The 978-nt window shown below is 42.8% G+C and overlaps 1 protein-coding gene across 1 annotated transcript in view; it reads left to right on the plus strand.

The window, feature by feature from the left end:
* Window positions 1-978, plus strand: part of LOC107552256 (taste receptor type 1 member 1-like) — a gene marked incomplete at its 3' end in the record, with an annotated part of 7,905 nt that continues 6,927 nt past the window's right edge. Inside the window, 2 exon segments of the mRNA XM_016234111.1 lie at window positions 1-126; window positions 960-963. Of these exon segments, the coding sequence (XP_016089597.1) occupies window positions 1-126; window positions 960-963 (130 nt within the window).

Consider the following 978-nt stretch of genomic DNA (forward strand, 5'->3'; position numbering starts at 1 on the left):
ATGGCGGTGGAGGATCCCATTCTGCGTGATTGCAGCACACATTGTGATGTTGCCTCCACGTTAGCCCGGGACATTCAAAGGCTCTATATGGCCAATGATGTTTCTCCCTCTTCTTACTCCAATCAGGTTAAACCCAGCCTCTTCCATGAAGATAAATTCATGTGGGATTGGATCAGCATCAATTAGCAAAACTCTGAGAGAGAGAAAAAAAAGAGAACATGTAAAAAGGTTCCGTGTGCAGTGGACAATACTGAAGTGTACATTACTTACCTCCACGTATTCATGCCGTAGGTCTTTTACTCTTTCAGAATTTCTTTCAAATGGCACTCTTGAAGGAGTCGCCCCAGTGTTGATAGAGAGACCTGATCAACATTATTGAAAACTGTGGTCATTCAGGATATTTGTCTGAATTTCTCTGAGACGTATCGCATTATTGGCCAAAACCATGTTTATGATAGCTCTCTCTTGTTCCTCTGTGAATATGGGGCCCCTTTCTCCTCTACGTTCTCGACCCTAAATCCTATGTAGATCAATCAAAATACATGTTACAGTAAATGTCACAAGACAGCACACAAGACATTGTCTCAAACATGGAACACAGTGAATGGTACCAAATAGTACTGATGGAGGTCATATAGTAGGCTATGTTGTACTGTACACAGCAGAGAAAATTGTTTTTTACCTGTGCTCTTGTCGAAATGTCCGAATTACTGTAGCAACAGTATACCTGCTGAGGTTGGGCTGAACTCTCTGTCCAGCCTCTCTCAATGTCAACCCATGGTTTACAACATGGTTAACCAAGGTTACTCGAATAGCATCTGATAAATTTGGTCCCCATCTTCTTTGTCCACGTCCTCCAGGTCTACCTCTTCCTCTCGCTACCCCCCTATCTCTATGGGCTGTCCCTCTCATCCTAACTCTTCCTCTTACTATGACATTGCCTTCCATTTTTGTTGAAGACAGGTAAACTCACCTGTT

The sequence above is a fragment of the Sinocyclocheilus grahami genome, unplaced genomic scaffold (assembly GCF_001515645.1).
Source record: "Sinocyclocheilus grahami isolate Dianchi unplaced genomic scaffold, SAMN03320097.WGS_v1.1 scaffold444.1, whole genome shotgun sequence".
NCBI classification, from domain to species: Eukaryota; Metazoa; Chordata; class Actinopteri; order Cypriniformes; family Cyprinidae; genus Sinocyclocheilus; species Sinocyclocheilus grahami.